The 13,591-nt window shown below is 46.7% G+C and overlaps 1 protein-coding gene across 3 annotated transcripts in view; it reads right to left on the reverse strand.

The window, feature by feature from the left end:
• Positions 1-1,213: 1,213 nt before the first annotated feature.
• The window catches only part of nompB (intraflagellar transport protein 88-like protein nompB), a 51,910-nt gene continuing 39,532 nt past the window's right edge, over positions 1,214-13,591 (reverse strand). For 2 of the 3 annotated variants that reach the window (XM_045760789.2, XM_069308680.1), the window contains exons 16-17: positions 4,219-4,340; positions 1,214-3,312 (exon numbers count right to left, since the gene is read on the reverse strand). In XM_045760789.2, the coding sequence (XP_045616745.2) occupies positions 3,191-3,312; positions 4,219-4,340 (244 nt within the window). In that variant the 3' untranslated portion in view covers positions 1,214-3,190. The remainder of the gene's footprint in view (positions 3,313-4,218; positions 4,341-13,591) is intronic. The other variant, XM_069308681.1, reaches the window with a different exon arrangement.

The raw sequence follows: 13,591 nt of genomic DNA on the forward strand, positions 1-13,591 counted from the left end.
GAAGTTTGTAAAACTGAAACAAATTTCAGGTTCCAATTCTTATTTTATGTTACTCATTTTACAGTACTATCTATACCTTTGCAACCCATCCTCATAATAGAACGTTGTATATTGACATATATTCTTCCTAAGGCCAAAAATGCAGACGATGAGTCACAATGTGGCTGAAGATATACTAAACCACACACCAGAAGATGACATGACAACGTTTCGGTCCATCCATCCATTATCAACTTGATAATGGACCAGGATGGACCAAAACGTCGTCGTCTCCTCATCATCTGGTGTGTGGTTTAGTCTTCAAGGCCAAAAATTGTCGTACTGTGCTAGAAATGGTGAAGTGATTGCGGCTCGTGAAATTCACATAATGTTCCATTTTGGGTCCTCTGGTAGGTTAGGATAAGTGCACTCTAGTAAGACAGTTTCTTGACAATGGGAAACCTTAGGACGGGCTGACTTTTGAGTTCCATCCAATTATTAGTTTAAAAAAATAATTAATTTGTATTTTAATATCTGCTGTAATTTCTAAAACTTATGACATTAACTTCATTAATCTATTATTTATTTATTTATTTATATATATACAAGAAGGTACATTGGGACTGTGAGGATACATATCATAGTGAGTACATTCTTGTAAAGCCACTAGTACGCGCAGCGTTTCGGGCAGGTAATCAGTGTAGGTAATTAGTATGGCGGGTAATTTTGGTCTAGGTAATCCATACATAATATTTAATAACAACATTTAAATTAACAGGCATCTGTGCTCAGCACTTTATATTAAAAGTACTGAAATAATTTTAAATTGTACTTATGTATACCTGTATTTTCTGCATTAACCCTCCCAACTCCACACTCCCTAAACTAGATCACTTTCCTGGATTGCATAAAAATCCACAAATTCTGTTTTCATTCTATGTTATTCTGCATTCTGATGTCAGGGAAATTAACGAAAAATGGCAATGCCCTTATTTAGTGTCAATTTTCTAATAATGCCCAGGAAGGAAACTAAGGATTTCAGTATTTTTCCAATATGGCAAATGAATGCCAGAGGCCTCTAGTCTCGAATAACATCCATATTGAATCTTTTGAACATTTGACTATTATGTGGCACATCTAGTCTCCCATAAATGATTGGCTATCACTTCTAGGCAACGGGAGTAGTTTAAGGGTTAACTGTATGAATAACAGGTATTCAAGTAAAGGAAAAATATGATATTATAAGTATATAATAAGGATGCATAAATATGCTATTATGTAGAGATTAAAATGAAGTTCATTATTGCTTAGAACACATCAGTACATAAATGAATGCAGGTGCTGCAAGGGAATAGTTATACAGTATCTGCTGTGCCAACCTCATCTTGAGGTTACCTACTTTAATACCAACTGACTAGAATAGTTTTAAATAATTGTGCATTCAGATCAATAACAAAAACTATAGTTTCTACAATATTTTTAAATGCTTAATAATTATGTTACACTTAATAATTTAGCATAGGTATCAGTATGACCAATACCTTAAACTAAATACTTTTTTTTATCACAGGATAATAAAGAAATGTATCCTAGGGCAGGCATATCCTACATAACAAATGTCTTCAAGTACAGTACAGTATCTTTATAAAGAGAGCAGGTATTGTTTAGTGTACATGATTGAGATACACAGGACAAGGTGAGGGTAGAGAACACGAGTGAGTGGATCATATGAGGTGAAGGTAGGTGGAATTTATGGCAGTGTCATAAGGCAGCGTGTTCAAACCTGGGTGGAGCACGAACACGTGGTGGGTGGGGCGTGGGCACGTGGTGGGTGGGGCGTGGGCACGTGGTGGGTGGGGCGTGGGGCGTGGGCACGTGGTGGGTGGGGCGTGGGGCGTGGGCACGTGGTGGGTGGGGCGTGGGCACGTGGTGGGTGGAGCATGAGGTGGGTGGAGCATGTGGTAGGTGGAGCACGGGCACGTGGTGGGTGGGGCGTGGGCACGTGGTGGGTGGAGCATGAGGTGGGTGGGGCATGTGGTAGGTGGAGCACGGGCACGTGGTGGGTGGGGCGTGGGCACGTGGTGGGTGGAGCATGAGGTGGGTGGGGCATGTGGTAGGTGGAGCACGGGCACGTGGTGGGTGGTGTAGAAAGAGTACTAAATATTTTCCTTCAGTAATTGTACATGGTGGAAGGAACAACCTTCAGAAGAACTTTGCATGTGGTAAAAATCTTGCTAGCTTAGACTTTACTTGATTGCATTTATTAAGAAGACATTATGAGCATGGCTCTCTCTATATAATAACAGCATAGTAATTAGAAAATGACTTGAGGCCATGTCTACACATACAGGTATCTGGTTACACTGCTGTTGCCAACTTGAGTTAAAATAACAGAGGTGGTGGTTTCAATTGATAAACAATTTATCTGAAACTATAACAATCAAGTCATTGGTGCCATATAAATAAACGTCTAAGAGAACACTCTTAGTCTATCTCCAATCCTTCGAACAGAATATGGGCTTTACAAATCACATTTAACTGCCTGATTAGTTCTTGAAGTACCTGTCCAACCACTTGGGCTGGACGATAGAGCGACGGTCTCGCTTCATGCAGGTCGGTGTTCAATCCCCAACCATCCAAGTGGTCGGGTACCATTCCTTTCCCTCCGTCCCATCCCAAACCCTTATCCTGACCTCTTCCCAGTGCTATATAGTCATAATGGCTTGGCACTTTTCCCCGATAGTTCCCTTCCCTTCTTGAAGTACCTCTTTTTAGTCTTATTACATTAAGCTCACACAATTTATTAATTATTTTGACTTTCCTCATAACCCAATCCATACCTGTAAAGAATAACCATATATCATCCTACATACTGGTAATTTATTATATTTTATGCAGCTAAATAAAGTTTGCAGAGCTGCCATATTTAGATTTTACTTATCCTGTATCAATTTGATATGTGAGATAAACGCAGCATATTTACTAATTATGACTGAGTATAAGAAGGTGGTTTGAAATATTTTATTTTAAAAGCTACTAACTCTTGTCAACAAACAACTCAATACAATTAATCAGGGCTCATGGTAATTCCATGCAAAACGATATCCAATGAACCTGCCTTCATTCTTATTTAATTTCACACACATTTCTCAAGCATGTATTAGAAATGCACATACCAATCATATTAAACATAACTTTGTTATCTAGTTTATTACTCGGGCAGTAAGTCATCACCAAGTTCTTCATCAGCAAAATCATCCTCTTCTTGTTTTCTCCTAAGGCTTGTCTTAGGCCGTTCTTGCAGGGGACCGAGAGGATCAACATAACTACTATCTGCAAATTTAATCAGTTATTACCTTTTATTCAACTCTAAAAACCTCAAGACTCAACCTCACAACCCTGATCAATCTCTCTCAGCCACAATCTAACCCCTCTTAGCCAAGGCTCGATTCCCCCTTGACCCCAACTCAACCCCCTCTCAACAAACTTGGAGCTGCTGGATATACAACATACTGAAATGAAGAATTCATCAAAGATCTCACCCAAACATCTTGGTTATCACACCCAGAAAGTGAAGACAACTGTAAACAGGGAAAATACACCCGTCCATTCTGCATCACACAGTAGTTTGATAAGAGCATTCCTTGGCAATCTTTGGGTTGCCAAAGAGGACTTGTAAAGACTGGAGTGTGTATGATTTTAGCTGTTATACAGGTCACTTTAGCTAGATCCAGTGCTAACTAGTCCAAGTAAGACCATGCAGACATATTTCAAAAGGTCCATATGATCTCAGATATCAACCTTCTTGTTTTGCCCAATTCACTCCCTTCATAAACAGTGGAATCTTACAATAAGAGGCAAGAAAGTAAGATAGCTCAGATAATATTTTTCTGAAAGCATAAAATTAATGCAGAATCACTTGGAGCAGGCAATAAATATTTATAGGAAGGCCTCAATGAGGAAGTATGTACATGACAAGGGTAACTAATGTGATAAATCTAGAGAGTAATATGGTAGAATCCAGGGGGTCTTGCAAGAGATTTTTCCCAATGAATCTGGATTTAGTTAGAAGATTCCTTTTAATAAAATGTAATATTTCAATATTACCAATGCTTTTTAAAGATGTACAATTACAATTAAAAGTACAATTATAATCTTAAGCAATACTGTAGAACATATTCTAACAAAAAGCTAAAAGGAAATTTAATTTATAACACATTAATAAAAATGTATACAGACCAACTTCTTTATTTGCTGGAACAAAAGGCTCATTCTCCTCTAGGTCGTTGAGTGAGAGTCGTGTGGCCCTCCCACCACTAAGTGCTGAACCTGGTATACTACGGGCACTCCTGGAACTGGTTCTGGAAAACATACTTTATGTGAAACAACTGCTCTCAAACTATTTATGGAGCACAGTCAAGCTTACACCATTTTTAACTAATCTACTTACCTTCCATGCAATTTCCTAATTTAAAACTGATTAACAGCCTCAAACATTATTTACCTCAAGTTTATCAAGCCCGTGGCTAAAACCAAAAGAACAAAAAACCAGGGTTGAATGTAATGAAAAACTATTCTCTCGGTGAGCCTTGGAGGCTCCCTGGAACTATCGGACTAACATGTGATACATTAGACAAGCGCATTATTCAATGGAGTTCAGCCTACCAGGGACCATGAGCCAAAACCAGCCCCCCCCCCCTTCCAGAGAGGTACAGGGAGCAATGGCCCCTGGAAAACCCCCCTGTGGTTGGGGTTTTTTCCTTATCTGAAATCGACCAGGGTTAGGCACCCAGACAGGTAGGCATAACAAAACAGACCCCACATGGTAAGAAAATTGCAAACAAAACCCAAACAGAGGTAGAACTCCCTCCAATCCCAAGGACCCCTCTAGAAAGCAGCCGTTTCATTCTTTGCCAGAAAAGAAGAAGAAGGCTGTAACTGAACAAACCAATTACCAGGACCGAAAGAGCAGAAACCCCTGTGCCGGAGTAGAGCATGAAGCTCACCAATCCCGACTCCCAGAGGCCAATGCCAACAGAAAAAGAGCCTTGGAAAAACAATCTTGAACCAAAGGTGCTACCACGAACCGAGGAGAAGGGAGATAGGAGAGCACCCTGTCAAAGGACCAGGACGGCTCAGGTGGTGCATGAGTGGGCAGGAGGTGAAACACAGCACGAGAAAGCTTATGGAATGGGGCAGAAGTGACATTCACCCTAAACACAAGCTGCAGCGACTCCGCCAGCACCGCACAATAGGAGGCGACAGTATTCGGCGTCAAATGACGGTCCTGAAAAAGCCAAGAAAGGACAAGACAACCCGATCAGAAATAGAAGACAACCTACGAAACGAGAGAAAATGGTGGAAAGAATGCCAGGATACTTCATATTGTCACCGAGACAAAGCTCTCAGGTGGGTCACCATCAACGAAGCCACCTGATCATCATACAAGTGGTGTTAAACCAGCAACCTGGGATTCCCCCCCACCCCAGAAGTAGCTGAAGGCGGAACCGTAGCTGCAGCAATGCCTTTGGAGAGAAGCGATTTGAGAGTCCCAAACAAGACCCAGCCAGGTCCGAAACTGGGACGAGACCAGATAGGACTTACCGCGTCCCAGGTAAGACGCACGAATACGTGAGGTGCCAGATTCAAGCCAAAAGGAAGGCAACATAAGTGATAAGCCTGATGCCCCATTACAAAACCTAACCAGTACCTGAACCCCAGATGAATGGGAATGTGCCAATACACATCCCTGAGGTCCCGGGACACAATCCAGGCACACTGCTCTAACAGAAGCCAGACCTGAGACAGAGTGGTCATTCGAAAGGACGGGCAAGGAATCCAGGGGTTGACAAGATAAGACCAGAATGAACTGCAGATCCGTGCAGTCCCGTTTCGGCACTGGAAACCCACCCGAGGGACGGGGTCGAGACACACTTTAAGATGACCCGATGGAGTGCAGGGATAGAAGGCTGCCCCGCCAGCCACGAACCCCCCAAAGGAGGAGGAGCTGCCCAATGCCACCACAGGCCAGAGGACACGACCCGAAACGCCCACGAATTGTGGGACCAGGTGTGAGCAAACAGCAGCGAGCCTCCCCCCATCAACGGGGCGAACTGTGAAAGGGCCGACGCCCTCTACGAGATGCCGGCCGATAAGCAGAGCGATCATCGTGCAGAGCAAAGTCTTGTTAACCTGTTAGACCCAAACCTAACAAGGGAGAGATCAAAACACTGAAACCTCTGTGACGTGTAAAATCACCAGGTCCTAGCAGAGGGCCACCAAAATATTATAAGTGGTCACGGCCCTTGTGGATTTGTTCATTTGATGCATCACGTTAGTGTGATCTGTGTGTGTGTGTGTGTGTGTGTTATTATAAGTGGTCCTACAGCCACACCAGACAGACCCTTATCAGGCAAACAAAACAGAAAGTAAAAGAAAAACCTCGCTACCAACGTCTGGGGGACTTTGTATCACAGTACAACGTCCCTCAGAGGAAACAGGAACCAGCCGCTTCATAGGTAAGCTGGCTGTGCAATCCCTTGATGTCCCAACCAGCAACAATACCATCCCTACCCAAGGCCAAGCAAGGGGACACAAAACCCCAGCTGGTCCCTAGGGCGAGGTAAATGCTGAGCAGCAAAAATCCCTACAGAAATGGCATCCTGAAAGCACCAGGGAAGAGAACTCCGACACCCAAGGGAAGTACTCACAGGGCACTTAGGGAATGCTGACCTAAGTGCATGCAGCCTTGGAACACTTAAGTGCAACTGGCTACCACACTACAAACAGCAGAGGACACTACTAAGGCAAAACTCTGCCAGGAAACCAAGGCCAAAGTTGACAACTGCCCCAGATCACATTAACCGAAGAACTGGAGCAGCTGGGTTGAAGGCGTAGGGGGGTCTGGGTCTCCCCCTCCCGGGAAGGGAAGGTCTACATGGACGAGCGGCGAGGTGTGACGTTTGCTTCTTTCCTTGGAAATTGAGGGAGTTCTGCCTCTCTGTTCAGTTTTCGATTACAATTTTCTTACCATGTTCTTACTGGCAGAAATCTGTTTTGTTATGCCTACCTTTCTGGGAGCCTAACATCGGTCGATGGCAGATAAGGAAAACCCCCAACCACATGGGGGGGGGGTTCCAGGGGTCCCTCCCCCCCACCTTTAAGGGGGGGGAGGGTTTCCAGGGGCCATTGCTCCTGGTGCCCCTAAGGGGGGGGGGGCTAGGTTCTGGTTCGTGGTCCCCGGTAGGCTGAACTCCATTGACTAATGCCCTTGTATAATGTATTGCATATTAGCCCGATAGCTCCAGGAAGCCGGAGCGGCTCCCCACAGAAATACTGTATTGCCGTGAAAAAACCTGCCAATGATGAGACCTCGGGTAGACTAAACAGATCACACCACTAGACAGGAGAAGCAACTGAACACTGTGCACATAACAAAAACGCACATCTAGACACCAGGCCAAAATAAAAACTTGATATGAGAAATATTACTGATAATGCTCTACTGTACTAACATGGAAATTGAGGAAACTGGATGTGAAATAAGCCATGCCTAGCATAAATGCCCAAGTCCTGACATAAAAGTACCTAGGCATCATGCATGAATGCCTAGGTACTAGACACAGTGAATTATTATTATGAAGTGGGTTAACTCAAGAGGTGGATCACTTCTGTTGAAAAGCCTCAATAGACCAAGCACAGGAGAAAATAACTCTGGTCACTGGTCAATGCAAGTCCACACACACAATGGGCATATTTCCACACACAAAAATCGTAAGACTATCACGAACATAAAACACAGAGTTTCTAAGGATGTTGGTGTTGGAACTTTCACCTGGTGGTAGATGGTGGTAGCAACGTAGTTGGCAATTAAGATAGTTACGCAGGGTACAAGTTGGTGATTGCTCTAATACCAAGTTATACCTGAAATAGCTTTTGAATTTAGGTAAAGTACTTTTCTGGCTACGTTTTGGGCTGAACTGAGTATTCTCTGGTGAGTCCCGATCATAAGTTCAACCTAACAGAGATGGTTGAACTGCTGCAGATGTGACTGATGTAGGTAGGAACTGAATGGGATAGACAAAAAACCAGCGCTGAATGTAATGAAACGCCATTTTCTGGGTAAGCCCTGGAGGCTCCTTGAAGCTATCTGAACTGATATGTGCTATATTATCTTGGGGTCATCAGTCACAGGAGTTCTTATGCTTACCGGGAACCACAAGCCAGAACCTGGTCTTCTGAGAGGGATGCAGGTATCAATGGCCTATGAGCACTTTACATTTAAAGTATGTCATAATTGCCATCGACCGGGAAAGGACCCAGAAAGGTAAGCGAGTCAGAACAGACCACTGTCTGGTTAACCAGTACAATCTACATCCCAAAAGATCAAAATAATTCTCCTAGAAAGAAACCAAACAAGCAACCCCTCATGCAACAAGCACTTCCATCTCTCCCCCCTCATGGATGGGGGGGAACGGGGAGCCATCAGCCGACCACTCCAGTTCTTTAACGATGAAAAACCATCGACCGGAGGGAGGGTGTCAGGAAGCCTCTGGGGCTCACCTAGAAAATGGCATTTCATTACATTCCATGCTGGTTTTCTGTGGGAAGCCCCGTAGGCTCACTGAACCCGACAGGGATTCAGGGAAAAGCCCCAAAGTAGTAAGTAGGAGGGACTTATCCAGGAGGTGCCAGCACTGTACAGTATCCACTCAATTTAACGGCCTCTTTTATACCGATCTGCCGGTAATAACGACCGGTTTGGGAGACCGGTATTTAGAGCCTCATATAACGGTCTGGCGGTCGATATTACCGAAGGTCGGTATTGGGTTTGTCTTTGTATCAGAGGGTCCTCACATGGCAAGCAGGCCGCCTACCCCTTTCATCCCCTCCCTCACCCTCACTGAACCTCTACCTCCACACCCTCACTGCCTCCCCCCCCCCAAGACCCTTCTGGGAAATGGCTCAGTAGACTGCCAGCCAGCCAGAGACAACCTGGAGAATATCCATCTAATAAAGCATTCATGAAACAAGTATTTTATAACTTTTTATTATCCTAATAATATTACTAAACAAAATCTGTAAGCAAAAATATATATGATGTACATCCAGAATTAAATAAAAAAACATCTGGTTAATTGGGTCAAGCGTTAGGCTTATCTCTTCCCTTCCCCACCACCGACAAACACACCCCCACCCGCCCCCCCCATACTTCCCATACGCACGCTCTCTCTGCTTCACCTCAACATACATTGCTCCATCCCTCCTTCCCTCTCTTCTTCCCCCCCTCCATCCAACCATCCCCCCCTCCTTCCCAGCTCCCTCCCTCCATCCAACCATCCCTCCCTCCCTCCCTCCATCTCTCCTTCCCAGCTCCCTTTCTCCATCCAACCATCCCTCAACTCCATCCCTTTGTCCTTCCTTCCCTTCCTCCCTCCCTCCTTCCCTTTCTCCATCCCCCCTTCCCTTTCTCCTTCCCTCCCTCCTTCTCCTCCTCTCCCTCCCTCCATCTCTCCCTCCCCTCCATGCCTCCTTCCCTCCATGCCTCCCTCGCTCCATCCCTCCCTCCATCCATCCCTCCCTCCCTCCATCCCTCCCTCCCTCCATCCCTCCCTCCATCCATCCATCCCTCTCTCCCTCCATCCATCCCTCCCTCCCTCCCTCCTTACCTCCATCTCTCCCTCCCCTCCATCCCTTCCTCCTTCCTTCCCTTCCTTCCTCCCTCCATCCCTCCCTCCCCTCCATCCCTTCCTCCCTCCTTCCTTCCATCTAAACATCTGGTTGCGAGCTGGTCCCTTCCCCCACCAACGACAACCCCCCCTCCCCCCCAAACTTCCCATACACACGCTCTCTCTGCTTCACCTCAACAACCATAGCGCCATCCCTCTCTCCCTCCCTCCATCAATCCATCCATCAATCCATCCCTCCATCCATCTCCATCCACTTCCTCCCTACCTACCACCCAGCCTCTGCCTGCCTGCCTGCCTCCCTCCTTGCTGCTCCCTCCCTGCCTACCACCCAGCTGCCTCCCTCCCTCCCCGCTTACCACTCAGCCTCTGCTTGCCTGCCTGCCTCCCTCCCTCCATGCCTACCACCCAGCCTCTTCCTGCCTGCCTGCCTGCCTGCCTGCCTCCTTCCCTCCATGCCTACCACCCAGCCTCTTCCTGCCTGCCTGCCTCCCTCCCAAGCTCTACCTGCCTGCCTCCCTCCCAAGCTCTGCCTGCCTGCCTCCCTCCCAAGCTCTGCCTACCTGCCTCCCTCCCAAGCTCTGCCTGCCTGCCTCCCTCCCTCCTTGCCTGTCCCTCCCTGCTTACCACCCAGCATCTGCCTTCCTCCTTGCCTCTCCCTCCCTGCCTACCTCCCAGCCTCTCCCTGCCTGCCTACATTTCAGCCTCTCCATCCCTGCCTGCCTGCCCATCCACCCACCAGTCAGCCATCACTGACACAACGAGTGCATTTGGAGCCGACATGGTGCATGGATGTTCCTTGATTGTGCCGATATGTCTAACAAAGTAACGGAATGAATACTCCAGCCTCATGATAAATCAAAACAATGTGCCGTGAATCTGTGACGTCACAGGGTAGAAGGCACTAGAGTGGTGGACCCAGTGGCTGTCTGTATAAAATATATCTTAACTGAACGTTGCTTGAAAAATTACCGACACTTAACTTCGGAAATACCGGAGCTCCGGAAATAACGACAAGGGTACAGCCCCATATAGGCCGTTAAATCGAGTGGATACTGTCTCAAGATGAAGAAGAGACAGTCAGACCCGACAGGTGCCCCAAAGTCAAACACGCCGGTAAGGAACCCGAACGTTCACTAAATATCTGGCAGCCAAGACCCTGTTCGATCTCCAATCCCTGCGCCCGAATGTCTACACAAGACATGTTGCCAAAAACCACTGAGAGAGCAGCATACAGTACTTCCAAACGTCATGCGCATGAGGGTAGACCACAGGTTGGCTGAACTTGACAACACTGCGGACAACCTAAGAAGCCATGGAATAGGGAACCAGGGAAACCGGATCCACTCAAAGAGCATCCACCATCACAGAACCAGTGGCCCGCAGAAAGAGGCATAAAGCCGCCACCAGACACAACATGTGATGCAACCCCGGCCTGAACAACCAAGCATCCACAAACAACGGGCCCCTCTGGAAGCTCGCCGTCTCATTCTTCGCCAGAAAAGAGGAAGGCTGTAAACGAACAAAACGGCCACTTGGACCAAACGAACAGAACCCTCAGGGTCGGAGGAGAGCATGAAGCTTCCCAATCCAACACCCAGAGGCCAAGGATAAAACAAGGCCATCCAAAAGCAATCCCTAACTGAAGGGGCCACAAGAAAGCGAGGAAAAGAAAAGAAAGAACATGATCTAAAGATCAAGAAGGCTCAGGTGGCGCATGAGCAGGCCGGAGGTGACAAATGCTATGAAAACTTGTGGAATGGAGCAGAAACAACATCCACCCCGAATGCAAGCTGAAGCTGCTCTGCCACCGCTGCACGATAAGAAGCGACAGTATTAGGCACGAGATGCTGATCCAGAAAAAGCCAAGAGAGAAGGGACAAAACAACCTGGTTCAAAATCGACTAAAACCTTTGAAGAGAAAGAAAGTGACAGGAAGACTGCCAAGAAACTTCATACTATCGTTGGGAAGAAGACCGCAGGTGGGACACCATCAAAGGAGCCACCTGATCACCATATAAATGGCGATACACGTGTTAAAAAGACCAGACACAGTGCAGAGCAGTAAGGTGAACCAGTGAAGTACCTCACTGGCCCAACCTGCTGAAAGAGGCGGAGCTGTGGAAAAAAAACGCCCAGGTTTGGACACCGAGCAAGTATCACCTGAAACCAAGGCTGGGCCAGCCACCATGGAGCCAGGAGAACCACTCACCCCCGATATGAATCCAGCCGAGCCAGAACCCGGAGCAACTGCTGGACCGGGTGGAAGAGGGACAAGTTCCCCACCTCAGCCAGTCCTTCATTAAAACGTCTACTGCGAGCCCAAGTAAGCCGGATCCGTCACAAAAACAAAAAAGAAAAGAAACCCCTGCAAAAGCACAACAACAACAGAGAACACAGCCGCCGCTAGGGAGGCGAGCTGCCCAGCACCGTGCACCCCAACCAGCAACAACAACACTCCCTACCCAGAGCTAAACAAAGGCCACAAAACCCCAGCTGGCCCCAAAGGGTGGGGTCAACGCCAAGCAGCAGTGACCTCTAAGGGAGTGAGGTCCCGAAGGCCTCAGGGAAGATAGCCCTAGAACGCAAGGGTAGTTCTTACAGTACGGCACTTAGGGAAGATAGCCCTAGAACGCAAGGGTAGTACTTAAGTAGGGAAGGCTTAGGGAAGGTAGCCCTAAGCGCATGCAGCCCCAGTACACTAATTTCTCCTGGCCACTGCACCACAAGCAGCAGGTAACACCACAACGGTACAAATCCTGACAGGAAACAGAGGCTAGAGTCAACAACTGCCCCAGACAGCTTCAGTCTATGAACTGGAGAATGGGTAGCCGGTGCTGGGGGGTCTGGGGGCTCCCCCCTCCCCGGCGGTAGTTAATGACATTTGCTTGTTTCCTTGTTTTCTTTTGGGGGAGTTCTGTTTCTCTGTTCAGTTTTGGGTTTGCAATTTCCTACCAAGTGGGGTTTGTTTTGGGATGCCTATCTTTCTGGGTGCTTAACCCCGGTCGATGGAAGACACGGAATACTCCCAAATACAGGGAAGTTTCCTCAGGCCATTGCTCCCTACGCCTCTCTGAGGGGAGGCAAGGTTCTGGCTCATGGTACCCCTGTAGGCAGAACTCCACTGACTGAAGCCCCAGACTAATATAGCTAATATCAGTCCAATAGCTCCAGGAAGCCGAAGAGGCTCCCCACAGAAAAGCAGAGTAAGCCGGTGCAGAACACTCAACAGAACATTGGAGGACAGTCAACATTCAGAACCGATTGGACCTGCAGCAGTCTTTCGTCGAAGACAAAAGCTAGGAACAACAGTTCCTGGCTTTTATGCCTAGTGTACCCTAGACCAAGGTTCACCAATCTATGAAATGAAATTCTTAAAATGGGTGAGTATTTTTGAGTAATAGTTTAGTATGTGCTGTTCAAATAGCATTTGCCTGGTCATGTGGGTTAACCATTCATTTCTGAGTGATCCAGTTATCACTCGTTTAATAATGTAGTAGTGACAGACTTAAGTTTAGGTAAATTAGCAAGTGTGATTGCTATGGTTATTCTCAGTTGGTCAAACCTGAAACATTGATGTAGGGGTAAGTGGACTGATGTATAGAATCAAGATTGTACCTGTACCTGGATGAGGTTCTGGGAATTCTTCTACTACCCAAGCCCAGCCTCAGCGCAAGCCTTGACCTGTGAGTGTTTGGTCCAAACAGGCTATTGCTTTGAGTGGCCGCAGGCCCTCATATCAATTACAGCCCTGTTGATCTGGCACTTCTTGCAGAAAACTGTCCATTTTTTTTCTTGAAGACTTTCAGTTTTGTTCCAGCAACATTTCTTACACTTGCTGGGAGGATATTGAAGAACCATGGACCTCTGATGTTCACACAGTTTTCTCTGATTGTGCCTATGGCATCTCTATTCTTCACTTGCTT

This window comes from Procambarus clarkii, chromosome 63 (genome assembly GCF_040958095.1).
Source record: "Procambarus clarkii isolate CNS0578487 chromosome 63, FALCON_Pclarkii_2.0, whole genome shotgun sequence".
In the NCBI taxonomy this organism is placed as follows: Eukaryota; Metazoa; Arthropoda; class Malacostraca; order Decapoda; family Cambaridae; genus Procambarus; species Procambarus clarkii.